Genomic DNA, 26411 nt, shown 5'->3' with positions numbered 1-26411 from the left:
TTTTTGGTTCCTAAGTTGTTTTCCATCTGGGTTTCTCTTGAATGCAGTTTTTCTTTCCCCTTAATCTACCTGTGTTCACAAAATGCCTAATTCCACGTTGCATCTTCAGCTTCCATTGAAGTGAACAGAAGCTGAAGAAACTGTTTTCTCAGAAGATAAGCTTAAAGGCAGCTTATCAAAGAATATAATTCTCTGTTCCTTTATCTTAACTGTTGTGATTTTTTTAGCGTGCAAATCTTGATATTAAATTACTAGTTCTTTTTGACTAGAGATGGTTACAGTTGAAAACAACATCAAGCAACTTTACCCTTTCTGTGTCATGTCCTCCCCTGAGGCAGGTTGAATAGACACGCAGCATGTGTCTGTTAAACATTAATTCTTTAACTGTATTTTAGTGAGAAAGAGCAATATGGTATGTTCCAATGCAGGAATCTTTATTCCTACACAAACATATGGCGTAGAATTATCTATTTAAAGATGGAACAATCCAATAATAATTTGGTAGAGTGACATCTGCACAATAAAACAAGATGCTGATCACACTGGAAAAGTAAACGCAAAAGTTTTATACTGACTATTCCGACATCATCAGAAAGCCATTATCATTTCTTCATGGAATGTTAAAATTTAATGATCTAATTTGCTCTTATCACATGCAATATAAATAAAAAATAACCCTATTAAGTATTCAGAGACCCGTTGCTGAACACAACACTTGCAAGTGCTATCTTCTAGAATTTGGCCTTAGAGCACTTACATATGTTTAGCAGGGAATAAGGATAAATGTTAGGCAGAAATAAAAATTCTGTGGTCATTTCCATCTTATCTGAAGATATTTACGTATTCTTTTTTGCTCTCTGCATAGATTAATTTCTTCTTCAGGTCCTGCTGCTAAATAATCAAGACATGTAATTTGACATTAGTCTTTACTTTTGGGAATAATCATTTTGATGGGAGGACATAATGATAGTTTTTCCCTGAATCGAATGTGAGTGGTGATTCTTTGAGGGCAACGTGAAGTGGGTTCATGTTTGAATGCCACACTTGAAGTTAGAGGGAAAGCTCTTGTGAATCAGAACTGAGACTTTCACCTCCATCTTCACATCTTCAAAATGTCCAGAATTTTGGACACTACATCGAACTTGATCTCAATAGTGTTTGTTGAGTTAGGATCCTTAGGCCAACTGTAGAATGTAAACTTTGATTTTCTTTAAATATTTGGCTGCTTTTTATGTGTGCAGCAAACAAGGAAAATATCCATTAAAAACTAATGGAACTGCTCAACAAATTGTTACCCTTCTAAGTTATCTTTGTTAGGAATGGTTTAATTAGCTGCTCTGCCTACACAGAGAGGAAATTTACCTTTTTCGATTCAGTGTAAAAAGGCAGAGTAACCATTTCAGTTTTGCAATATTGAGTATATAAATATATAAAATATATTTAATGCACAATTAAAACAGTTAAGAATATTTCATATTCAATCCTTTGTTGTATACTTCTAAAGCTACTTTTTTTCCCCCAACTTCAATGTACTGTGCCATACAGCCAAAAAAAGGCTTTTTTAATATTAAATTTAAAAATGCACTTTTTAATAGAGAGCTACTGCTGCTGATGTTTTTTTCTCCTAAATAACATTTATGAATGGCAAACGTATTTATGCATGTTTTATTTTTTTACAGTTCATAGATTGTAACAGCATTTTTCAAGCATAAATAAAAGAACAGCATATACTGCTTCCTTTTACACATTTCTCTATATAGCCTTTCTTGTGTGACTGTGTATAACACACAGATATATTTTTCTGTGACTGGAAATACAGTTGGCCAGAATGAGTTTGAATTATCATGGATTCTTTTGTACTGTCTGCTAGCCTATGGAACTTAAACCAGCTTTGTTTATAATAGATTTCAGGCTAGCTGCAGGTGTGGATGGAGCATCTAGTAGAAATGTATTGGACTGCTGGAAGTTAATACATAGTTGATAGAGAATTTTTTTTTTTTCCTTTTTGAATGGGTTCTGTCTGACTAATGGACTTTGCACAGATGAAAAAGCCACCAAGATATCATACAGGACCATTTGTTTGGTCTTATCAGTTCCCTCTCTACCAAATACAGACCTGCTCCAAAGGCTTTTCTGAGGAAAAAGCGTGTAATATAATATTTTTTTGCATGAAGTGTAAGCCAGGTATTTCTCTGATGTTAAAGCCTTTATGTTTTAATAGCAGTTTTATTTATTCCAGGTGGAATAAATGTATGCTTTAGAATGAAGTAAAATCAGTAAAAGAATACGTTTTATGTTCTTTAAAAAATATCCACAGTCATGTGAACTCTGCATAAAATCCTGTCTATTTGATTAAACCAGGTGTTGTTAAGGAAGTGTCAGTGTCAGAACAGTATTTACGTTCTTATGCATACCAAAAAACTTCAGTTAAAATTTTCCATATTTAATATCCCAATGAAGTAAAGCTGATTACCTTATTATCTTGAAATCATCAAGCAGCTACTGGTGATGAACTATTTATCTTAAATTTGAGGCCCAGGAAACTAGCTCTAGTTTTTTTTTTTTTTTTTCTATGGGAGCTTCATTAATTTATATTAGACACTGTGACTACATAAATTGCAGTCGCTTTTCCAGGGAAGGGCAACAGAACTGTTGAAAGGGGTAGAGAAGAAGTCTTAGGGGGAGTGGCTATGGGATACAGTGTTATTTAGCCTAGAGAAAAGGAGGCTGAGGGAGACTGCACTGCTCCATACAGTTACCTCAGAGGAAGTGGTAGCAAGCTGAGTCTCCCAGACAGTAAGAATATTAGAAAATATTTATTCACTGATAGAGTCCCTGCTGCCCAGGGAAGTGGTTGAGTTGCCATATATAGATGTGATGCTTAGGTCGAGATTTAGTGGTTCTTTATCACCTTGCAGTATTGTTGGTAAAATATTGGCAGAAGTATTAATAATTTATTAACGACAACATCATATTGCCATGTAATTGTGAGCTTTTGTCAAGATTGTAGGGAACAATTGGCTGATAACAGTTCCAGTTATTTAGAAAGTAATTATGAAAGAAGGCACATAGACGTTGTATGATCCTCTTATATTCTACGTCTGTTGAAAAGAAGAATGATAAAATTTCTCATATTCTTTATTGAGTTCTGTTTAATGATTTTAAAAAAGCAAAATAAAAAAGGAAGAATACTAAAGTAAGCATACAGTTTGGTAAGGGCAAACTCATGATAACACAGTGTCATGCCTTTTAAATCTGCTTTCTACAAATGATCAGTATTTAGTAACATTTTTGAGATATTCCTCTCCCTGATTCATAACCCACGTTAGAAAGCTTCCATCTTCACGTACATAGACATCTGCCCTGTCTATATCATAAAAGTGTTTTTGGAAGTTTGCCATTTAGCAGATACCTTAAATTGTCTCCACATTTGAAAATACTAACACATGGCTAGGAGATAGTTAGAGCACACTTGACCTATCAAGAATCATCCTTTGACTACGTTCTATTGAAGAAAATAGTGTTTTGAAATAGAAGAAATTACTATTTTGAACATAGATCTTCATAGGCTTCTAACACCAAGGAATTGTGGTGGAGTATGTTATGAATTAGTATAAACATGTATAATCATGCAGTCATGTAGAGAATACATTAGTGGTACGTACTTTGCAATCATGCAGATCGCTGGTGGTAGTACCTTCCCAACTTCAGAAGATAGAAGATTATGAGTGTGACTGTGAGTAGGAGTGGGAAAGAAAGACTGTGTACGTATGTAGTTTTCTGTGCTTTTATCTGCTCTCTGCAGATAGCTATACAGGTTTTGCTTCTGAGGTTTTTAAGGTCCAGTGTTTATGATATTATTGTTCTGCAATACCAGATTATTTTTTTGTTGTTGTTGTTTCCTTTTGTATTTCCTGGACAGCAAAATGCAGATCTATGCTCAGTTATCTGAAGTGAGAGAAGTGTTGGCTATCGCCTTCTGTCAAAGTCTTTCATTTGATTATCATGTACTTAGAGACTGTAACCCAGCAAGGCCTACATTGACAAGATGCAGTCGTTCTTTTCTTCTGTTGAGAGTAGGGAAATTCCATTGCTTTGGATGGTCAGGCATTTTTTTCATTAGGAATATAAATTCAGAGTGTTTGTACACCGAGTCTGTCTGTAGATTTTTTTTTTTTTTTTTTTTTTTTTTTTGTTTACTATGTTTTGGAAACTCATATTTTCCATGAAGGAATTCAATTTTCCATGACTGTTGGCAGATGTTTCTCTAGGATCTTTAATGACAATGATGTATTTGTTGATAACTTAGTACTTGCTAGAAGGGGCTTTGTTTCGCATCAATGACTGTGGGTTTTTTTGTGTGCAAGAGCTTTAGTCAACAGAAACATATTCAATTTCTTTCAGAAATGTCTAGGGGTGGTTTAACCCTATTTTGAATGCATACTTCATCTAAGGAATTTTCCTTTGGTTCTACTCTATCTTTTATTTGTGGCAGGTGAAATACATAATGCTGTTGTTCTACTCTTTTGGCTCTTACATTTTTGCAAGTTGTATTTTTGAGTAATTTTAATAGTTCAGCTACTGTTGCAAGATCCTAACCAAGCTACTGTTCCAAGATACTAACCATGACAGTTCTGTTGTGAGCACCGGGTTTCAATGTTCTGCGTGCCAGTGGTAGGTTTTGAGGTGCTTGGTTCACAGACCTGCAAGTAGTTTATACTGAGAATGTGCCGATGTCTGAGCATGAAAAACTTTGATGGGATTTCCATGCAGCTTTTATGTATTAGAGGATAAAGTCATAAAGAAGTCTACTGTTTCCTCCTTACTGTCATTTTATGCCCACCTCCTCTCATACTTTCCCAAATCTAGACAAGCTGTGTTATAAAGCTTGTGTTCTCATCGTGTCAACACAGCATTATTCTCAGCAGCATTGTTAGCAATGAGAGAAAATCTCCCATTTGTGGAGGATATTCTGTTTGTCCTTGTAAAGGTTTAACAAGTCTTTGTGTTTGTTTTTACTTTAATTAATGAGGTAGTGGGAAGGAGAAAGCACAATATAAAATCCTGTTAAGCTATTGATGTAAGACGGTTTCTGAACATGCTATATTTGGTAGTAGCTATGAGTGTTCCTGTGCTAAGCAGAAATTTCAGACAACTTGAAAGTGCTAAGTTGCTTTCTTCTGTTGCTACCTCAGTTTGAGAGGAAATTGTGGAAGGAATATGAACTCCTCAAAAGTTAGGACATGTTGGATTTGCTACTATCAATCTGTTTTTGAAAGAAATGAAAATTTTAGTACATTATGTATAATTATATAGATAGATAGATATGTATACATTTTATGTGTATTTTATACATGTATATGTTTAACACGCATAAGTCTCATAAAGCAAATTGCTTTATGTTCTGGCAGTGTTTTTTCAAGAGTTTCAAATGGCGAGAGAAGTGTGTTAATCAGAAGATAACATGCAACCTTGTTTATGACGTGCCATTGTTAGTAAGATTTTCATTGTTGCTAGGGTGTTCAAGATCTATTTACTGGAAGCCCGGTAAATAGAACAAAACCACTGAAGATAACATATTCACCAAACATCTGTTGCTGGAAGACTTTGTAGTCTGCCTTTATTTGAAATGTGAGCAGTGCCGTAAGTATAGAATTCTGTGTGTGCCAGATTAAAAAAAAAAAAAAAAGTTGTATGCAAAAACGTAAATGTAAATAATACCCCCTTTATGTAGTTCCTCTTTGATAGATTCAAAATCCTCCCAGAAAACTTGATCGACTAAGATCTTATTCTGCTGTGTTTTAACTCATGGTCATTCTGAAAAGCTGAAAGACAAGTAGTTTTCTTGTCATTAATGGGACAACTAGTATTTCTGACAACAAATGATCAGTAGTGGGCCAAAAGGAACATCTTTGATTAGGTTTAAATTGCTGGTAGGGATTTGGGGGGAAAAAAAACTTACTTGACATGTAGAAATGTGAACAATAACCTACACAAATAAAACTCAGAAGTTACATAGGACAGCATTTATTGCATGATTAATTCAGCTGTTAGCTCCTCTGCCTTTAGAAGACTTTAAGATAGCTGTTTGCAATGATGCTTGAAGGACAATTCCTTAAGGCTACACTGCATATGTAAAAATTTATTCTTAGTGCTTTTTTGTTTGCATTGTTTCTGACAGGATTGCTTTTTATGTCTTTTTGTTTTTCTTGGAAGATTGGAGGTTTTTTTGTTGTTGTTGTTGGTTTTTAAAAATCACAGCTCTCTATAACTTAATTGGTTTAAACAGGGATAGAACCCTAGATATCTACTTTTTCCTTTCTTACCATGTTTTGTTAAAAGGAAGTTCTGTTTGTGGGTAGCTAGAAATTATTTAATTTCTGCTCTTTACTGCTTTTTGCAATATTCGTAAAGCCAGATCATTATTTTGATTTTCATTAATGTTTTTCTGCCCTCCATATTTTGTTTTTGTTTTTCCCTTCATTCTCTGTGGCAGAATTGGATTTGTTAGTGAGGATTGCAAAAAATATTTTAAGATGCCTGAGAAAATAATTTTCTTCTATTCAGAAATAAGATTTACCATTTGGATCAATGAGTGGATATATTCTGGTATTAGTTCTGTCTGTGATGTGACTTTGACAAACAGTTCTTTCTGTGGCCTGGTTTCTTCTTTTCTGCAATCAGGAAAAAACAATAATATTTGCAAAGCATTCTCAAATTCCTACTTGTGTATAGAACTGATGTCTTCATTATCTGTTAGAAAGCGAATAGGTTTGCTAATTTTGTTCTGTTGCACTGAGCAGGAGCACAAATGAAGTGTTTTTGGGGAAACATGAACTCGATTTAAGAATCTTATTGGCTAAACAATGATTTAATAGATTGATAGTCTATTTAATAGACTGATAGTCTAGAAGAAGACAGTCTAGAAGAAGACTGAGGTGTTAATTCTTGCAGTTCCTATCCTCTGGATTTTCCTCTGGTGAAGTTATTGGTATATAAACCTATCAGTGGTTTATTGAGCCTGTTGTTTGACTCAGTGTGTACAGATGCTGCAAAATATCTATGTGTAACAGATGTTAGGCAACTGATCTTGAAAAACTGAGCCAAGCTATTGCAGCTATTTATTACATACCTTGAGAAACTTAATGAACGTACCAGTGCTTTCTGTGCTTCACACAAGACTTGACCACATCTTTTCTCTCTGATAAGAATTTCATTGCTGAATTCTTCTTCGCCCAGACAGATGCCATTATGTACTGTGATTTACTATTCATAATGTTGATTTATTCTTAACATTTCTTAATACAATATTCTGTATGCTAGAAGCTGAAATCTGAGAAAAATATGTCTCGATTGTTACATTCAAAACATTTTTTTAAAGTTGCTTTTTCAATTTAAAAAATAGTTTATAATATTGCTAATTAATAACCTATTTTTTGTATTGTGCTTCAAAAGCAATGTTGTGAAATGTCCAGCAGTGTTAAGGCCTTAGATAAGTCTAAGCAGAATTCAGTTTTCAGCACGATCTACCTGTGAGCATGATCGGATGTAGATCCAGTCAAAATTCTTAATAATGGCAACTAGCTTGGAAACCCATAGAATTTGAATTGCTGTTAAAAAATCTATGTTCATCTATTCAAATTGCTATTAAATTCTTGTTAAATCTTAAGATTATTATTATTTTTTTAATCTCACTTCAAAGCCCTGACAGAATTTGACATATTGGCATAACTAGCACCATTAATAATAATGTACAGATTTAACAGTTGTGTTAGTAAATGGTCTTTACCTTAAATGGAGGTAACAATTTAGTTTAGCCAATAAAAAGACCCCCAGAATAGCAGGAAAGGTTCTTACTCATTGGCCTGTATACCCATACCAGGTGTATGTGCCTGCCATCCCGCTTAAAATCTGCAGTATGTTCTAACCTGAACTTTTTCCCCAAATGGAATCAATAACATCAATTTGCAAAAGATTTTTTTTTGTTTGGAGTAGAGAATGAACTTTTTTTTTTTTGGTAAGATTTACCATTTCACTGAATTATGTAAGAATGTATTGCAACTCTGCTGCAGCTGCGGAGCTAAGGATATATGTAGACGTTCAGAATTTCTGTACCTGGGTTGCTTGTGAATCCCGTTTTTACACTTGATAGCAGTAGATATTCTGTAAGCAAATCCATCATAATGGATTTCACAGAGAAGCTGTGGATGCCCCATCCCTGAAGGTGTTGAATGCCAGGTTGGAGTCCCTGGGCAGCCTGGTCAGTGGGTGGCAACTGTGCCCACAGTGGCAGATTGGAACTGGATTGTCTTTAAGGTCCCCAACCCAAGACATTCTGTGATTCTGTCATGTCTGTGGAATTTATATGACGATGAGAAATAGCATCATAGTACACCTGCATTAGCTGGCTAACAAATACAGTTTATTGTTTATAATATATAAACATGATTGCACACTTAAAATATTCATATTCTTTGTGTTAATATATTTAGGTTAATTCAGTTATTCAGGAGATGGAGATTAATTTATTTATGGTAAATTCTGTCTTCACGGGTCAGTATTTTTGCTGTTTTCAGTGCAAGCATTATGACATAATCTAAATTAAGCCTTTACCTTTTAGAACTTAGGAAAGGCAGTCCAAATGTGCTACACAGGTAAGCAACACAGAGTAAGACAAGGATAGAGGGCAGTTGATGTGCAGCAGAGAAAAGCTCCAGACAGAGGGTATATTTTTGTTTGTAGGCATACAGGATGGAATCCTAGCAAGAGAGGAGAAGGATTGAAGAGAGAAATAGCTAATGATTCAATCTTTGAATGGGTAAGAGCAGTATAATGAAAGATACTAATAGAAGATTTACAGTACTAGGGTACTCAAGAGTAATGTGACTGGAAATTAATTTTTTTCTCACTATTTCGAAAAAAGAAACCCCTCACAAAAAAGCAGACATGCACACACAGTAGAAGGAGAGGACCTCAAACCAGTCAAACTTCAGAGGCATAGTTTTACTGTTCTTGTTCTACTAACATATATATGTTCAGCTTAGTTGACAATGATACTGTTTTCACTACACTAAACATGACAATACAGTCTTGTTTTTTTTCCTGTGTCATCTTTGGGATGGGTAGCAACATCTGAAGAGTGAGCAAGCATGCTATCTTGTATATTAGTCTGTTATTTTAAATGACAATTAGAAGCTAGAGTTCAGGATGGCCTGTAATATTATCACACGTATATAAATCCCCTTCCCTCCTCTTGCTGTACGTGGAGATATCTTAATCTGGATCTTTACATGTTTTCATCAAGTTCCTTGGATTGTAGGCTGCTCTTTAGCTTCTATTTTGAATTTTATTGCTTATTTCGGTACACTGAACTTGTACTTAAGTCAGTCATTTCTGGGTCTTGTGAGCTAGGAAAGTATAATTATAAGGGTAGTGATGGTGGATAACATAAAAAGAAAGAAAGTCTGGAAGACAGGAGAAGATGGCCTTCTTTCAGTGATTTCCTATCGGTGTTTCTGTTCTGGGGGTTTCAAGAGAATGCTGGTGCTCTATATGAAAACAGATGTGCTTTCACAGTGGCATTTGGCTCTGATGGAATTAGTTCTATATTTTTATATTTTTAAATATAAAAAAAATCTTTTTTTTTTTTTTTTTTTTGTGAAGGGATTTGTAGATGGCATAATGAGTAAGTGGAAAGTAAATTGGAAATAGGAATCAAGTAAAAAAATATTTTTTAATGCAGTGTTTAAATATTGGACTATTTTACAAATATTGCAGTCTATTTGCTTATGCATATATGAATATAAATAATGATTTTATTAGAAGTATTTTGTTCTGTTATTTACTTAACACATTGTGGAATGTATAAAAAGGCCTTTAAAGAAAGTGATGTTTTGAATTTGTGTTTTGTATGACTGGATGTGAGAAGGAGCTGCTTGTATTTTCTTTGACTGTTAGAGGAGGGCTTGGTTTATTGCAGTTTGTATAGATGGTTAACTAATATCAAAGGTTTCTGCCTAGAAGTTGCCAGAAGGTGAGTGTGAAAATGCATCACTGCCTGATTCTGTAGCACAGAACAGTTATTGCCACTAGGATTTATTAAATTCTGTCCGGCAAGCAAACACTGCCTGACAAACACTTGTTCTACAGGTAGTCAATAAGGTGCAGTTCTAACTGCAGCACCTATTAATTGAAGTTTCTCAAAATACATAACTTGCTTTTTTTAAGCATCGCTTGTTCAAGGTATTGCAACAAGGCTGGAATACAGCAGGTAGAATGGTCTGTCAAACAGCGCAGTTGAAGTTAAACTGGGGAAAAGAATCCAAGTAAATAAATAAATAAAATATATTTCTCCAATAAATTCACCATTGCCAATGTACCACGAAGAAAGCTTTAATCACTCTAAACAGGAAAGTATATGAAAAAGTGTGATTTGAGAAATCCTGTACTAAGGGTCATGGTTTAGACTTGTACTAATGGATGTGGTATAATGGGGAAATATTGGTGGTAGGTAGACTAGATGATCATGGAGGTCTTTCTAACTTCGGTGATTGTGTGATTCTAAATACCTTGACTAGATGACTTTTAGAGTGCATTTTTTTGACTGTGATTTGTATAGCATATAAAGTTTAACAGCCTGATACTTCCTTTATCCTGCTTGTTTCTTTGTTTTATGTTTTATAGATATCCATTCTCTTTTTACAAAGTGAAATTATCATTTCTTTTGCTGTCCGCAGATGTATGGAGTGAAATTTTACCTACAGTGTACAAGATGCAACAATTTTTTTTTTTCTTTAATGGTTATGTAAAGGAGGGAAGTGTACTAGTTCTTAATTGTCTAAAAAAAATTTAAGAGTTTTTTTTTTAGGTCATACTGTTGATGTGATATGGTCAAAATATGACTGGTCAAAACATGAATCCTATCATTATGTCACTGAGAGTAGTTAGGTAAATAATCCTTTTTTAAAAGATCCTTGGGTAGCTGTCAAACAGGCATAGATCTAGAAGCTTGACATACTCATTTCAGTTTTTCTGAATTAGAGCAACACATGAGAATAATTTGATTTTTTTTTTTCTTTTAAATACAAAGTAGTTATTCTTTGCTTCCATTTATAAATAACATTTATTTGGAAAAAAAAAAAATGTTGTGGCTAAGCATGCCTCGCTTAGGTAGTTTTTTCTCATTGCAAATATGTATCACGTTTGTTTACACCAATTGGTTAAAGTTGCTGATACATTTTTCTTCCCCCTCATTGCTAAAAATGCCTGCGCTTACTAATAAATGTTATCTGAATTGCTTACCTCCAAGCTGTGTCTTTATGATAGATGAAATAATAAAAGTAATTGTTACTTTGATGATATTATAATACCAAAAGACTGGGATTTTGTTCCTTTAATTACTCTGATTATCTAACTAATCTCTGATTGAAGAGTATGTTTCAGAGGGATTCTTCTGCACGTAGAAAATAACTCCTTTTGTTGTCTGGGTTGGGATGTTTGCCAACATCCCAACATCAGCTGCCTTTTACATGCTTTTTTGTGTTGTGGGTTATGTACGTTATTTGTGAATAATATTTTATCTGTAGACAGGGCTGTATTAAGTATGCTGTGTAATGTCTAATGTTCTCTCACTTCTATCAACACATGCCAGTTTTGGCCAGGATGTTCTGAACTTGCCCGTTCTGTCATCTTTTGTTATCTGCCACCAAGAGGGCTACTGGGTGGTGAAGATAATTCCTATAGTACAAACATTGGTAGGTAATGGCCTGAGACAGTTATGTTTGTCTGCTCAGTGAGGCAGGGTATGGAAGTAATGACTGGTATTTTTTTACTGTTTTCATTTTCCTGATTATATGATTTAGTGATCTAACATCTTTGATTTGATATTTTCTCTTAAATATATTAGGTGATTAATATTCTTGTCTGTGAATGTAATATAGTAAATATTTTAGTATAAAGTGGTACGCCCTGTACCTGTATCCCTTGAGGCTTGGCTTGGTAATCAGAATGATGTTTAGTTTTACTTTGGAGATAGAAGCTTTCATTCACTTTTTGTCTCAGAAGCTGGAAATCATGTAACTGTCAGCTGTATGTCAGTCTAATGAGAAATGAAAAAAGAGCATTGTTCCCACCAAGAAAAACCTCAAAACACTTTCTCCAATTTATCTATCAAAGCCACTGTTTTTTGTTTTTGTTTTTTTGTTTTTTTTTTTTTTCCCATTCTTTCCATTTTTTTCCCCTTGGATTATTTTAGGGAAAGTGAGAAGTGAGTCAGAGTAGTTTTCAGAACACCCCTGATTTTACTGTCTAATATGGTAATTTCAAATATTTATCCAATTATCTAGCTATTTCAGTAGCTAGAAGCTTGTCTTCTGTATTTTCGGTATGTATTTCTGTATATATATTTCTATATATTCTGTATTTCAGGCAGGCAGTAGTAGTGCTGAGCATGATGTTTCTCCATTAGTTTTTATTCAGAGGTTTACATCTTTAGCAGCTTAAAAACTTCTAGAAAAAAATCAATTGTATTCCTAGTATCTGGTATTTCTTTTAAAGCCACTTGCAGTAGAACTGTTAAAACATAGTGGAAATTCATCAAAGACTGCTGAAAGACAAAAATTCTGTGCCTCACTTAAACATAATTATTTTCATATATTATTATGATTCCATCAGACAATGCATTTTTTCTTGATGTTTCTTTAATTCTTTGGGTTTAAATAATGTTTTGGTTTTTTTTTCCCCCCTAACCTGCTGGAAGTCTTACAGTTAACAAAAAAAACCAGTAATACTTTATAGTTTTATTTCAACAATGGTTTCTCCTGTGTGTAGTACAATGCATCTTGAATTTGAAGGGATTTTGTGTGTAAACTGAGAGATAATAGTGTTTCTTGTACGTATTACATATATTATCTTTAGAAATGAAAAATATTGTAATGCACCAACTGCATGTGTACCTTCCATTCTCCAGATACCCCAGTTTCTTTTCTGTTACTGTTTATTGTGACTGATCAAGGACATGATGAATGAAAGAAACAGTTTCAAATGATGTCAAGTCTTTCACAGAATATCTATAGATCTATACATAGATTGATAAATGAATAGATAAATTTTGTTTGAAAAAGATCTTTCTGATCGGATACTTTTGGATAAAAACTAATATTAAATGCAACTGATTAAAACTACAATTTCAGTGTTTGCTTTTCTTAGAATCATAGAATCATAGAATCCTTAGGGTTGGAAGGCACCTTTAAAGGTCATTTGACCCACTCTCCTGCAATGAACAGGGACATCCACAACTAGATCAGGTTGTCCAGGACCTGGTCCAGCCTGGCCTTGAAAGTCTCCAGGGATGGGGCAGTAATCACTTCTCTGGGCAACCTGTTCCAGTGCCTTGCTGCCCTCAGTGCCAAAGCTTTTTTCCTTATATCCAACCTAAGTTTTCCCTCTTTAAGCTTGAAATCATTTCCCATTGTCCTGTCACAACAGACCCTGCTGAAGAGTCTGTCCCCTTCTTTTCTGCAGCTCCCCTTTAGATACTGAAAAGCCACTATCAGGTCACCTCGGAGCCTTCCTTTCTCCAGGCTGAACAGATCCATCTCTTTCAGTCTGTCCTTACAGGAGAGGCACCCCAGGTCTTTTTTGGCAGTGCTTTGCTCATTCCTTTCATCCCCAGCTTCTTTCATTTAATCTTCCATTATAGAGTGGCGTGAAAATGCAGCGTATTGATGTTGACATTCAGATAAATCTTAATCTAGACATTTTTTTTAGCTGAATGCAAGATTTAATGGACTTTAAATTTAAACATGAGAGTTAAATAAACTGTAGTTTTAAACTGATAACATTATTATTATTTGAGTAGTTTGTATATATTTGAAACTTAACCATTCATTTCTTAAGAATTAGAAGTTTATATGAATTATCTTCAAACTGTAGTTTAGCAGTATCCAATCTATTGTGTCAGATTCTTCTAAACTGTGCCTACTGAAGTGGTAGTAACTGACTTTTCAGCAAAAGTCAGGCTGCAGTGTATTTCTGATGTCAGTATGTAGATGGAGGAGTTAAATTTTTCTTCTGCCATATTTTGAAGAAGGATTCTGAAGCTAATTTTGTGATAGCTCTGGTCTGCAGGTTGCACATGGCTTTTCTGCATGGCAATCCCTACATATTACTACCGCAGTAGTGGTAGGGACTTTATTGGGACAATGCTCTGATGTGTTTTTGTAGGAACTATTTGGAAATGTGATGATAGTATCAAATATGGGTATAGCGTACCTTACTTCATTATTCAGAAACTCACCCCATTTTAAATTCATAAGAGGGAGGAAACTTTCCAACAGGGAATGTTGTACTTAATGAACATAATGAATACGTACATAACAAACATAATATACATTCAGAGGTATTTCATGGAACTAGGTATTTAATTAAAAAAAAAAAGTATTCATTAAAAAAAAATTCATATAAAAAATCATACTATAAGTGTACCAATGACAAAAGTACAGGATTACCTTCTGATGAAAGAAAACAGTATTCTGTGCAATCCACAGTACAGAATCTGCTTTAGCAGTGTGCTGGTCTGGATGATATCCAGTGATCCCCTACAATTTTGTGATACAGTTTTCTGATTCCTGAGACATAGCAGTTTCAAAGAATAAAATAATAGATTATTCATGTCCTTAAGTTTAGAAACTTGGTCAACAAGATAATTCTATCTGGAGATTGGGCCTCATCTGATGCTAAATTTAAAAAAAATCACTTGTGCTAACTGAAATTTGGCAAGTCATTTTCAAATATTTTGTGTTTGCAGTAACTTCCCATTAAGTCATCACCGTATTCTAGCTTTTGCCTTCGGGTTTTCGTATTTTGTCTTAGAACGAAAGGAAAGCAAGCATGTTCATACACCTTGATTATTTCTTTTCATTGTACTACTTATGCTTTTCAAGGAAAAGAAAGGTAGATTAGAAATAGGTAGAAAGAGCAGACAAAAGAATTTGCATCATCCTACAGAAAGCAAGCTAATAAACACTAGCAGTTCATCACAAGCATGTTTCAATTTTTATAAGAGTAAACACCTTCAATGTTTTTTTCACTCCTTTTAAATTAACTGTAGCAAACTGGAAAGCCAGGCTATGTATTTAGCATTTTTTGTATATCACTGTTTACCTTAAAGAAACCGTTATCTCAGTTTTGCCCATTAACAGAGTCATTTATCTATAGTATTAAATTCTTTGAAAGTTTTTCCACTTAAGAATCTATTTTTTTAGCCAATTTGCTTTCAGTCTGAATAATGTATGTACTGCAGGCATATTGATTTATTTATCGCAGCCTCTTATAGTAAGTATTTCGAAGCTTCGGAAAAATAATTTCAATTTTAAAATCATCTCTTAGCATTTGCAGCATTTCTTTCAAAGAATCCCATTTTCACAATTGTTAAGTGTCAATTCAATTAGTATAAAATATTCTACCGATAAGCAGGATTTGAAAGAAAACAGTAAGAAGATTATTGATCAGTGACCAAAGTGAAGTTGATGAGGGAAGTAGTGCATGAGGTGTACATTGCACAGAAGGCTAGATTACAGGTTTACAACACTCTGTTCTAGACCTTAAAACATAAAATTTTGAAGTGGCTGCTCACTATCCTTGCCTGTTCCTTCCTCTTTATAGGAGAATCCAAACGAAACAGAAAGTTGCTGTGGTACTTGAGTGCATTTATTAGCTAACAAATTTCTCACTAGAAGAGATGTAAAAGTTGGAACCCTATAAATGCCTGCATATACCTTTTGGATGCGTGGCTAACACGTCACCTATTTTTAAGAAGAAAATAATGATGCTGCTGAGGATTTATGCAGTATTTGGATAAATAAATTATGCTTAAAGTTACAAAGCACAGTTCATAGAGTCAGAAGTAAGGCTATGGTTTCTTTTTGTTCTTAGCTTTAGAACTTAGTCAAGTCTTAATGTGCTGAAGTACCTCTGTAGAATCCTGGAATATCACATCTTCTGAGTTAACAACTTCGAATGCTTCTTACCACTAGAAGAATTGGATTTCACATGTGGGATTTTTGTTTTTGATTTTGTTAACTACAAGCTGTGGCATATTATACAACTTGTTACTCAGGTTCCTCTGTTCTTTTGCAGTGCACCTGCAGGAAAGACATGGTCACAATTTCCATGGACGTTTTTGTGAGGAAGTTTCAGCCAGACAGATACCAGCTGTGGAAACAAGGCAAAGATTTATATACCATTGATCATACAAAGCCGACTCCTGAATCAACACCTGAAGTAAGGATGTGGCTACAGAGAAGAAAGAAAATAAGGAAACTTTCCAACAGGTATTTGTTTCTTTATCCTTCATTTGGTTGTTTTCAATATGATGTCCGTTTCCTTGTTTCTTTTGTATTTGTCTGACATTCTATTCTAGTTTGTTACATGCATCGCTGAAGTTAATGAGCATAGAGAGAGTCAAAATTCATTCTAGCCTGGAGTTTAGAATCATTCTTTAGTAAATATCATTCCAAAGAAAATCTCAAAATTTCATTGTTTCTAGTGACTTCTGCATCCAAAAAACAAGGGAGAAGTGTCATCCTCACAGGTGAGAAAGGGATTAAATTGGAAAAACAAGGCATGGAGCTGTGGCAGAATCCCTACAGCCATATGATGTCTCTAGCAACAGTTTTAGCCCTCACTTCAATCTGGTTCTAAGGAGATATCACTGCTTATTTGGCAGACTCAGTGCAGCAGCAGCCAAAACCTTTCTGTATTTACCTCAGGTCAGTGATAGATCATAAGAACAGTCTAAATCCCAGTTGTTTATGTTTGCACCACTAACAAAAATAGAGGAAAAAAGTCTCAGCTTGGTACTAAAGGTTTAAAATCCTGACCTATTAAAGCAGTTTTATAGCTGGTTTTGTTTTCTTGTTGCTCATCATGTCTCTTGTTTACATTGCACAGGTATGTTTTGTTTCTGCACTACTGCTTTCCTGTCTTGATTTTACTGAACATGATTTTTATGGATTTTTTTTTTTTCATTATCTAATAAAGATCATCTTAGTTTCTAGCGTAGAGTGGGCTGTTGTATTGGTATCGAGTTACTGGGAAGTTTTCTGGGTTAATACCTTTCCAAATTTCTAATTAACTTTGAATTTCATCATTTTCTTTGTGAGTGCATGTCATTACTGAGGAAGATAATAGAAAAATCAACCCATACAGAAGAAAACCAACTCCTGTTGTAGAGGAGAAATGTAGCTGAGGAATGTAACATTGGGTTTCTTCTCAGGTTGCTAAGAATAGTTTGTGAGATATAATCAGGTATTAAAGATAGCTAATAAAGAAGATGAATGGCCAGTTTCTTACAAGGGTATAGTATTAACCCAAATAGAATGATTTTGTTGGTTAGTAATTCAACGCCCCTTTGCTCTATAGTGAGCTTCAGTTATGTTGCGGCAAAACTGCGCCTGTACACTTGGATGCAGTTTTAACTATATGCAAAGACTTCTTAAAAATCATATTGAAAGTATTATCACAGGAACACATAATATGATTTCATGCACTCAGCTTAGCTAATAAACACAATTCCTATGTTGTTTAATTCTTGATTGGCGTTTGTTTAGCCATGTTAATAATGCATCTTACAAAGGGAGAATGAAGTACTTGTTCAGCTTCATTTCTACTATCACATGTCAAATGAAATTTTTAATCATTCTGATTTTGGGAATTATGTTAGTTGCAACAGAGGGAAAATTGAAATACCACGTATGGGGATTTTCATGAATGTACTTACATAACGCAACTTTGACATTTGAAGCTGGAATAGTTTGCTTCAACAGAACTGCATAAAAACAGTTATAATACTGGTTGTATAATACTTTGATAAATTTTCTGGAATTACAATTTTATTATTGTACTATTACTGGTAGTATTTTAGAGGAGTATTTTAGAGGATGTTGAAAGGTATAGATTAGTGGATTCTCGATAAAGGAGAAGGGTTAAGCTTTTTTTTTCCTGGAGATGTTTAGGGTCTAACATGCAAGACCATTGTAAAATATCCTGTTTTTCCTCCTATAGTCGGGCATTTATTGCAAATGCATCATCAGTTTTACAATCTGATATACAATCAGTCAGATACAGATCTTCTCTTTTGGTATCACAGAGCTGAATTTGAAACTGGCCTCCAATCTCCCCTTCCATTTATCCTGAGCGCATAAACTGCAAACCTGTTTCTGAAAGAGGCTCACAGCTCTTTTGTTCCAACTTTGCTCTTCAGCTTCTGAGGATGCAAAAACCTGTACGGTTTTTAAAAATCATTGTCAAATTTATTGTTTGATATAATAGATGTTCAGAATATTTGGTGATCGGAATTTTTTGTTCATTCAGATGCTTGTTTGTATTAAAATGCTTATAATACCTTCTACGATATACGGATAGTCCTGATTTTATAAGGGTACTTGATCTAGTATTTTGCTAGTACTGGTATTGGAAGTAGCACCTGGTTTTAGCCCATTTGAGAGAGTTTTGCTTTCATTACTTTCATAATGGTTGATCTCTTTCAGGTTCAAAAGAATGATTCATCAAAAAACTAATTTGGATGCTGGTTAAATGATAGTTACGTAAAATTATTTTACAGTTTAATAACTTCTGTCATAGAATGGTGAAAAAGATTAGAAGGTTAAATCAAATAGTTAATCTATCAATAAATTGTAAACACTATCTCAACACAAAAGATGAAAAATTGTCAGGTTTTACCACTTTAAGCAGGTGAAAGGGACATATATATTGGTAGACATTTTATCTTATCCAAGACAGACTCTACTCTGACAGCAATATCTCTTATAGCAGCTTCCAGCACAACAGATCTCGATCTAAAAAGCTTAAAACTCCAGGGGACAAGAGACAATCTGCTATGGCAACTGGTGCAGAAATCAAAGAGACTGAAGCAACTACTGATGGCTTCAAGGTCAATGAAAAACCAGATGAAAAAGTGAGACCGCTAAGTACAGAAGTGCCTTCTGGAGAAGAAGAAAGCAGTAGTAGAATGCAGCTGGATCAACATTTATTGGATAATGTCAAGGTTGCAGGTGAGATAAGGACAGATGATTTTTCGCATGTAAGTTGTAGGCTGTAGATTCTCTGATGCCACAGATCAGTTGATATTAAAGCATCGTACTATCCTAAGTAGAATACTAAAGCTAAGTACTTATAAAGTTATACAGAGAAGGTTGATTCAGTAAAAGTGAATGATCAATTACTATTTAGAACTGAGAGTAGCATCACTTGTATAACACCCGTAATAGCAATTGTGCAGCAAAACATGGGATGACTTAACACTGATGCAGACAGTGTTGAACATATATACTTGCAATGCACTACAGGTATTTTTATCAAAAATACTGCATGTTAAAAGCAGTCTGTGTTTGTGCAAAAAATGCTCTATTTTAAGACTACAAAATTACTGTCACTTTCCCCTTAACAGTTTGATAATGCAAGTTATAAAGGTATTATCAAGTCAGAGGTACTTTGTTCCCTACAGTGATTTTGTACTGAGATCTACTGATATGTTTAATCTATTCTTTCTCTTAATATTGAATTCCACTGTAGCTCAAGTATATACATTCCTGTTCCAAAATGCAAACTGAAATCTTACCTTTGAGGGCAATCCTGTGAATTCAAAATTATACAAAAAATTTGGTTGCACATACACAGGCTATTTTTCTGGTTTTAATTATTAATAGTTGCGTTAGTTTTGTTAGAGGTGGTAAACACCAGGATTGAGCTCATGACGATGCCACAGTGATTAATCCAGTATGGAAGCTTTTTGTGGTGCCGTTCCTTTACAGCTTCCCCCAACTTTAACAGAGGTTTGAAGTGTTCCATGAACACTGAGAAACTAGTGATTAGTTATGGTGATTAGTTAGCTTCCTTCATGTGCTCATTGATAAGGGAAGGAAAAGCAGAGAAAAGTGGAGCACTATCCATTTTCCCTTGTGCTATTGAAAAGTGGTACCTAGACCTTTGTAGAGGAAGGGACCATTTTAGATGTAACACTGGTAGCTTCAGTTGAAGGGATTTGCCCTGAGTTATCTCTGGCTAGTACATTCATTATGCTCTATCGGGGCAGTAGTCTTCATTTGCATAGATTCTGTTTTGTTACTGCATGGACTTTCTATCAGTTTTCTCATTTGATCTGTCATTTTATCAGAAGAGCACATTGAAATAACCTTGGAAATGCTGCTGAAAAGTACACTGGGTGTGTGGCATAGAGTTCTTTGAGAACGTATCTTTTGGGTCACCTTTCCAGCCTCCTGTTCTGTCTGAAAACATCCCAGAAAACATGGAAATCGATGGAAACATCCACAGATAAAGAATTTCAACAAAGTAAAATCCACACAAATTTCATCCTTCTGCACTGAAGGGTGAAATTCCACTGAAATATGAAATTACAGTAATTGCTGAACTATAAATTTATGCTAATTGCTTTTCATTTTTAGACTAGTGCTGTCGCTTTCAAAAATATTCTTGGTATCTATTTGGAATATATTTTCCTAATTATAAACCATTAGTCTTTGTTTATTTTCATTTGTAAAACTGGCATAATACATATAAATGCAGATCGTAAAGGTCAATATACCAACCTTCTATATTGTGTTTTTTTTTCAGCCAGTAAAAGTGCTTGCAAGCTGTCAGAATAAACAAGCTACATGAATATTGATTATTTTGAATCACTTAAAACTGTTGCAATTCAAACACAAAATGCCTGTAAAAAGATTAAAGCTATATTTCACACTCCAAACTCAAAATTTTACATGTAATTTATTCTGTGATCAAACCTATATTCCACTTTTATGTATGTCCTTCTACTACATTATTTGTTTTGTATGCTTTCTAAATGAGGAACTGTATTCTTTATTTGAATAATTCAGATTGTTTTGAAGTGAAATGCAGTAATATAATGTGAGATTTATTAAGAAGCCATATTTTTGATCCACAGGAAGCATCCTTTCAGACTCATTTTCCTGTCCTGTTCCTTTAGGAATGGAACCAAAAGCTGATGAGGATAAGGAAGATTCCAGTGACTCTCTCGTTACATTTGAAGATTCAGAGGCCTGTGTGCCCAGTTCTAATAGCTGTAAGAAAGAAGAGAGTTTGAAAACTCAGTATAAGTCTAAATCATCCATGCCATACCTGAAGTGCCAGGAACATAATTCCGAGGCAGAAAACCCTGCTAAAAAGGTGAATGTCTCTACAGAGGATGATGTCAGTGACCTAGAGAGTGGAAGTAGCTTGAGACATGGTGAAGTACCAGTTACAAAAAGGAATGAAGATGATGACATGGAAACATCCAATGTATGTGAAGCAAATTTTCATCATTATATTAATATATTCCTGATTTAATACATGACCAAACCTGTTCCTAATGAGAACTGATATCTGTAGTAAGGCAGTTAAGAATATGCATGATTTTAATCAGATGTTAATTTCAGCATGTTCTGAAGTGTTCAGACAAGAGTGAGAATTGAAAGGGAGGATTTTTTGGATCTTACTTGTTGATGTATTTTCCCTCTGATTTTAGATTTTTACTAATCTCACTTTATGTCTGTGAATCTGGTCTGTCAATGACTACTCTCAAGGTATTCCTGTGATCGCTGTCTGCCAGAATTAACAAGGCAATGAGCTCTAATTGACCAGAAATGTGTTGAACCAGAAATACAAGTTATTACGTATCACAGAATGGTTGATGTTCGAGGGGACCTCTGGAGGTCATCCAGTCCAACTGCCTTGCTCAATCAGGTTTACCCAGAGCGCAGTCCCCAAGACCACGCCAGGTGGCATTTGAAAATCCTTGGAGGGCGACTCCACAGCCACTAGACAGCCTGTGCTGGTGCTCCATTATCCTCATAGTAAAGAAGTGATTCCTGGTGTTTAGACAGTACTTCTTGTGTTCCCATTTGTGCCCACTGCTTCTTGTCCTGGCATGGGCACCACCAAAAAGAGTCTGGCCCCCACTCTCTTCAGGTGTTCATACACATTGGTAAGATCTCCTCCTGAACCTTCTCTTCTCCATCCTGAAGTCCCAGCTCTCTCAGCCTCTCCTCACAGTAGAGGTGCTCCAGTCTCTTGATCATCTTTGGAGCCCTGTTGGTGACTGGACTCTCTCCCTGTCTTACTTGAATTGGGGACCCCAGAATTGGACACAGTACTCGAGATGTGACCTTACCAATGCTGAGGATTAGTTCTCTTGACCTTATGGTGATGCGTGGTCTGATGCAGCCAAGAATGCCATTATCTTTCATAGCTGTGAGAGCACATTGCTCAACTTGGTATCCATGAGGACCTCAAAAAGTTTTTTCCTGCCATGCTCCTTTCCAGCTGGGTAAACCTCAGCATGTCCTGGTGCTTGAGACTGTCCCTCTCACTTGCAGGACACTGCATTTCTTCTTGTTGAACTTCATAATATTTTTGTCAGTCCAACTCTCTAGACTTTCAGGGTCTATCTGTATGCCTGAATGACTCTGTCGAGTCAATCGCTCCTCACAGCTTTGTGTTATCCACAATTAGAAATGAGTACTGTATTTAGGATCACACATTTATACTTAAAAAAATGTTTTGTTTTGTTTTATTTTTTACCTATTATTATGCTAAGAATCCAGAAGAAGGCAAAAGATGTAGTAGAAGGGCTAGAATTAATGTCCAGTGATGAGAGGCTGTGTACAGTTGGGTTACCCAGTCAAGGAGACCAAGAGTCAATACAGGAGGGGAAGAAGTGGGAGCTGCTGGGTTCTGCTCCTCAGAACTTACAGTGGAACAGGAATAGCACAAAGCTGCCATAGAAAGTTCATATTTCACATTAGGAAGCATTTCTGTATCGTGACGATGATCAGACTGGAACAGGCTTCCTAGAGATGATCAGTAGCCCATCCCTGTCAGTGTTTCAGGAGGCATTTGGACAGTGTTCTAATTTTGCTGTAGCTCTCAGTTAGTCCTGAAGTGGCCAGGCAATTGGAATAGATAGTGTTTGAAAGCTCCTTTGAACTGAATTTAACTCTTCTATTCTATTGCACTGCTGTTATTCTGTGGAAGGGTGAATAGCATTTATTTTAGGAAGCATAATGAAAAATACAAAGCTGTAGTGCTAGTCACAATAGTTTTATTAGTTTGGCAGTTTCCCTGTTTGGCAGAGATGGAGCCGGTGATCTACTGCCAGATTGCCAGTGTTAATGGGAAACTGGGAGGTAAAATTAAAATTACTCCAAGCATTTTACAGCCAGGAAGTGTGCACTAATGATTTTTTATTGGCTTTGTTCGCTTTAATAAGTATCCTGTATTGGACATTATATTTATCTCTTTCTATGCTTCTCAGCCATTTGTATGTTACATTTAACATAAGAGGTTTCAAATATTCCCCAGTGTAATTGCTTACTCTGTAATGTGTTTTTGCTGTAAGTTCTTACTTAAAACTTACAACTGTGCTGCATAGATACAATTAAAAAAGCAGATCATTTCCTTTATAATTTGCTGGTAACTTCTTCCAGATCATCAACCTGTCCACTGCTTTAGCCTCATTTTTCCTCTGCTAAACATCGTAAACGTGTTTTGTAATTGACTTTACAATAAATATGTAATTTTTAATTCTCAAAGCAATCAAGGCACAGATACAGAACCTGCTGGGTTACATTATTAGTGTTGAGCAACAAAACAGTGTGGTCCATAGGACTTATGTGAGATTGTCCTCAACCTGTTGCCAGTATGATTGTGCTTCCTCTATTGAGGAACCAGCAACTGATTTACTTAAGTGATTTCTCCCACTGTCACCCAAATCTGGAGTTGGGAAAGGTGCACTTCTAGAGATTGCAACATTGCTGTTAGTTCTTGATGCGTGGTTAATTTCAAGCTGAAAGTCTATAGGGTCATATAAGGGAGGAACAAATTTCCATGTAAATCCAGTCAGGATGCTTAATTTTTTTTTTTTTTTGTCTCAACTCCGAATCCTTTCTTTTTTAAAAAATATTTTAAACTCCCACAATGATAGTTTCCTCATGTGTTTTGCACTCTGTCACAAATTGAATGGATTGCTGCCTCATTTTCTCAGCCACAGTTAATGTTGCATTGTATTTCTGATTCTGCAGAGTTACTGGGCTGTTCTTCCTCCCAAACATTACCTGTGCAAAGGAGGACTTATATTCTATAAGTGTGGAAAAGGCTATTGTAACTTCAAATAATTTGTGTTTGAAAAAGGTTGCTTTTTCTTAATTTGAGTTTTATTCTGCATTACAGACATTTTATTGGGACTCCAAAGGTGCTTTGAGTACCCTTATAGTACTTAGAAATTGATATTTGTGCACATTTATAGAAGACTGGTTGATCAAAATTAATTGTAGAATTCTGTGCTAAATTAGCTGTGCTTTTACCTTTCAGTCAGCAGAAACTGAAGGAAAGAAGGTATCTAAGAGCTGGCGTCATCCACTAAATAAACCCCCAGCTAGATCTCCAATGACTTTGGTTAAACAGCAAGCAACTAGTGATGAAGGTGAGTGTACTGCTTAGTAAACTTTCTGATAGTCCTTTTTTGTTCTTAGACCATATATGGTCACAAACAACAAAATTTTCTTTCTGTATGGGAGATACTAACATTGTAGGATGATTGCACGAAAACCATTCAGTGTGGTCTGAATACACTATTCTATTTTTACTCTTCAAGTTCTTCTAAAAACTTTGGATCTATTGTTGACAAATCCTCTTAATAGAAGTCATGTAAGAGTTCTGTGTTCACCAGTCAAATCTTCCTTGTTTCTCAGAGCAGCTGAGTTTATGAGCAACCTGGAGCAGATCCAAAGAAGAGCAGTAATGCTTGTGAAGGGCTTGGAGAATATGCCCTGCAAGGAGAGAATGAAGGATCTGGAGCTTTTTAGTCTGGGGAAGAGGAGGCTGAGGGGAGATTTTATTGCTCTCTTCAAATACCTGAAAAGTGATTGCAGTGAGAGTGGGGTTGGTCCCTTCTCACTGGTGATGGGTGATAGGACAAGAGGAGATGGCCTCAAGATGTGCCAGGGGAGGTTTAGGTTGGATATCAGAAAGAACTTCTTTACCGAACTGGTTGTTAAGCACTGGAACAGGCTCCTTGGGGAGGTGGTTGAGTCACCATCCCTGGAAGTGTTTAAAAACCACTGGATGTGGTGCTCAGGGCCATGATTTAGTGAAGGGCTGTTAGAGTTAGGATAGCATGGTTGGGTCATAGTTGGACTTGATCTTCAAGGTCTTTTCTAACCTGAGCAATTTGTGATTCTGTGATTCTATATCTTTTTCATTGTGTAAACACAGATAAAAATGACACAAGAATCCTTTGAATAAAGACCTTAGGTATAGATCATAGCCCCCTTGTATTGCTTTAAAGCCTGTTTTTTCTTGTTGTTTGCCTTTTTCATAGAATTTAGACATTTTGAAGTCAATCTTTTAAGATAGTGTAGTTCTCATTCAAGAGAAATGCTTTTGACTTCTGGGCTTTATTTATGCCTTGTTTCCAGGTTTTAGCCTAGTTTAATATTGAAAGAAAGAATGAACTTCCCTATTCTTGTAGTTTTGATTTTACTGTGTTGTTTTACTCTATTGTTTTACAAGTTATTAAAAAGATCATTTTGAACAGAATTCCTCTATATTTTTCATATCTTTGGATAGAGAATCATAAAATGATTGAGTATGCCAAATCGGAAGGGATCCATAAGGATGAGCTCTGACAGCTTGGGGCCAATACCACCGCTGTAGGAACCCTGTTCATGTGCCCAACACCTTCTCAGTGAAAAACCTCTTCCTGATAGCCAACAAGAATCTCTCCTGTTGCATCTGTTGGTGCTGTCCCCTTGGGCCCTGTCACTGTCACTGGAGAGCAGAGCTCAGCACTGCCCCTCCACTCTCCTTTTGAGGAGCTGCAAGCTGCCATGAGACCTCTTCTCAGTCTGCTCTGCACTAGGTTGGAAAAACTAAGGGACTTCAGCCCCTTCTCATATCTTCCCCTCTAGAGCCTTCAGCATCTATGTAGCTCTCCTTTGCATACTCTGTAATCGTTTTGTGTCTGTTTTTGTACTGTGGTGCACACAGTAGTCAAGGTGAGGCTGAAGCAGTGCATTGTAGAGCCGGACAATCACTTCCCTCAACCAACTGGCAATCCCATGTTCATGCATCCTAGGGTTTGATGGGCCCTCCTGGCTGCCTGGGTGCACTGCTGACACCCCAGATGCCTTTCAGAGAGGCAGCTCCTGAGCACATCATCCCTGGGACTGAATGTATAGTTAGGCTTGCCCTTACCAGGTGCAGAATCTGACACTTATGTTAAACTGTTTTAATGGTTAAGCTGTTGTAATGGTTCTCATGGTTTCAAGTGTATCTAAGGAGTTGTGTGGAAGATGTTAAAAGTAAAATCTGTA

General features: G+C 35.6%; 1 protein-coding gene across 4 annotated transcripts in view; it reads left to right on the top strand.

Annotated features, from left to right (window-relative positions):
• KDM4C (lysine demethylase 4C) overlaps window positions 1-26411 on the top strand; it is a 301499-nt gene that overhangs the window by 144881 nt on the left and 130207 nt on the right. For 3 of the 4 annotated variants that reach the window (XM_031606168.2, XM_090131683.1, XM_090131684.1), the window contains 4 exons: window positions 16138-16331; window positions 18832-19073; window positions 21026-21339; window positions 24409-24520. In XM_031606168.2, coding sequence (XP_031462028.2) covers window positions 16138-16331; window positions 18832-19073; window positions 21026-21339; window positions 24409-24520 — 862 coding nt within the window. The remainder of the gene's footprint in view (window positions 1-16137; window positions 16332-18831; window positions 19074-21025; window positions 21340-24408; window positions 24521-26411) is intronic. The other variant, XM_090131682.1, reaches the window with a different exon arrangement.

This window comes from Phasianus colchicus, chromosome Z, assembly GCF_987193195.1.
Source record: "Phasianus colchicus chromosome Z, bPhaCol1.hap1.1, whole genome shotgun sequence".
Taxonomy (NCBI): Eukaryota; Metazoa; Chordata; class Aves; order Galliformes; family Phasianidae; genus Phasianus; species Phasianus colchicus.
This window is presented reverse-complemented; position numbering and strand designations above follow the sequence as displayed.